We start from the raw sequence: 2,500 nt of genomic DNA on the forward strand, positions 1-2,500 counted from the left end.
GGACAGGTGATGGACAGACAGACGAGGGGTCGTGGACATCTGCAGCGTCTGAGCCGTTCAGTCCAGACTGAGTGATGATGGAGGAGAGAGGTGGGATGGAGAGAGAGAGAGAGAGACAGAGAGAGAGAGAGAGAGAGAGAGAGAGATGTTTGCACCCTGAACACACTTTACTCATGGATCTGAGTTTAACCTACACTGCCCTCTGCTGGTGGAGGCTGTTACTGCACCCATCCATGTACTGAATGAGTTCCTCCTTTTCAGAGGAAAAGATTTACTTTAAACTTTAAATGCTCGGTCTGTTGCAGCTTCTGTCATGTTTCAGGTGAAGTTAGCAAACGTCCCTTTAATCAGCTTTGCAGCTGTGAGGCCCCGAATTTTACAATATTTCACAATAAAACGACACGACTCACAGAAAAGTCCAGAAACCAGCTTCACCTTCAGCGGAGCCTCTGCTCCGTCAGGCTCAGGCTCAGGTATCAGCAGGTGTCACTGCGCACTGAGAACTACCTGAGGAAACACTCTGAGGACACCTGCTCATTACCCACATACCTGTGTGTCCTCGGGGCCGCGCAGACGTCAGGACTCCCAGAGACATTTTACAGTGAAGACAGACAGACAGACAGACAGACAGACAGACAGAGAGACAGGCAGAGGGACAGACAGACAGACAGACAGAGGGACAAACAGGCAGACAGACAGAGGGACAGACAGGTTTCATGCAGTCAGCTGCTGCACTCGCAGGATAATTTCCTGATAAATGAGCTCCAGATGTTTTCAGCCAACATGAACGTAAACACACACACACACACACGCCGACGGTCCGTGTGTGTTTAGGTCACAACAGAGTTCGTGTGTGAAGATGAAAGAGAAATGAGTCTTTGTGTGAACCTCAGCAGACTTCCTCCCGCCTCTCCGTCTGTCTGTCCCTCTGTCTCCGCGGTTTCTCCGGCAACCAATCACAGAGAGCACGAGCGCACGCTCTGTAAATCCCACTCAGCCCTCAGAGCCTTCGAATGCGCGCGACGCTGCGCTGGAGAAGGGGCACGCGACCACACGGCACAGACACAGAGGAGGAAGTGACGGGTTTTTTTTCACCCCGTAAACTGATTAAATTAAATTAATTGGGCGCGTGTTTGTGACGTATTAAATCGCTGGACCCAGACGAGGTTCTGAGATGTGGCTTCAAACCGCCGCCGAAGGTGGACGTTAGTTCGGTGCTAGTCCCGGAGCGCACCGGGCCCGGGGCTGTTTGTGTCCCGGGTTAAAGCAGGAAGATGCTGACCCGGATCAGCCTGGTTCTGCTGTCCTGGTTCTGTGTACGGAGCCGGGGCCAGCTGTTGGATGATAAGAGGTCAGAACTTTACCAGTTTACTTTACCGGGTCTGAACCGAGTGAAGAGTTTAACTGTGTTTGAATTATCAGTCATTTTACAAACTTTTATTCTGTTTAAAATGTTTTTTAAAATCCTGACATACGTTTAAACTGTGTTTTTATTATTAAAGCCTTTATAATTCTATCAGTGATGAACATTTTATTTTCTGGTGCCTTCGACACTAAAACCTTTGAGCCGCTCACAGATGTAGAAACTCGGTGTGTTATCATTCCACACGCTGAGTTTCTGAGTCCACAGCCTGGGTTTACTCCTGCTCTCTGCTCACATTTCTCTCGTCAGGTTTTTTCCTCTAACTCCTGTTAAACTGATCATGTTTTATATGGGACTCATTAAAGTGATGCTGGCTGTAACAGCAGATTAGATCTGATGCAGAGCAGACAGAGTCGTGTAATCAAACATAACATAAGGAGAATAAGTTCATTCATAAAGAAAGTGCTCTGAAACTCAAACTGAAATTTATCTGAAGTCAGGAAAAAAAATCCAGGCTGTGCAGAAACATGAAGCAAACGAGACGTGAGAGAAAACAGCGAAGAAGGAATCAAAGCTGAGAGCAGCGGTGGAAAGTGTGACGGGAGCCAGAGAAAGTATGTGGGAGTGGAAAGCACTCAGGTATCCCTCCCTCCCCTCCCTCCCTCCCCTTCCTCCCCTCCCCTCCCGCCTGCTGATATCATACATGTTCAGACAGGCACGTGGAAACAGGAGATGTCAGTGCACGGACCCTCCAGCCGGTCTGAACCGGTGCGCTCGACACAAACTGAACAGCCAGTTCCTCTGCTGCACGTTACTGCAGCCACCGAGACGTGACCTTTGACCTCTGTTTGTTTTCCAGGGTCCACTTCATGTCACGCTCTTATTTTGATATTCTGGTCCTTCACAGAATGTGAACACATGTCTGTGTAATTGTGTGTTGCAGCTGGACGGACCAGGATGTGTTGTCCGACGGTCTCTGTCGCTACGGCAACAGCGTAGAGTGCTGCTGGGGCTGGAGACAGATGGGCCGAGGGCGCTGTCAGCGTGAGGACGCACACACAGACATTTACATCCTGAGACGTCTCCACGGAGACCGCACTGCTGCTCACACACGTTCCCTCACACTCAGACATCAGT

General features: G+C 49.7%; 1 protein-coding gene across 1 annotated transcript in view; it reads left to right on the top strand.

The window, feature by feature from the left end:
• Positions 1-1,044: 1,044 nt before the first annotated feature.
• The window catches only part of LOC121177337 (nephronectin-like), a 6,104-nt gene continuing 4,648 nt past the window's right edge, over positions 1,045-2,500 (top strand). Inside the window, exons 1-2 of the mRNA XM_041031637.1 lie at positions 1,045-1,351; positions 2,307-2,407. Of these exons, the coding sequence (XP_040887571.1) occupies positions 1,275-1,351; positions 2,307-2,407 (178 nt within the window). The 5' untranslated portion in view covers positions 1,045-1,274. The remainder of the gene's footprint in view (positions 1,352-2,306; positions 2,408-2,500) is intronic.

Source organism: Toxotes jaculatrix, chromosome 23, assembly GCF_017976425.1.
Source record: "Toxotes jaculatrix isolate fToxJac2 chromosome 23, fToxJac2.pri, whole genome shotgun sequence".
Classification (NCBI taxonomy): Eukaryota; Metazoa; Chordata; class Actinopteri; family Toxotidae; genus Toxotes; species Toxotes jaculatrix.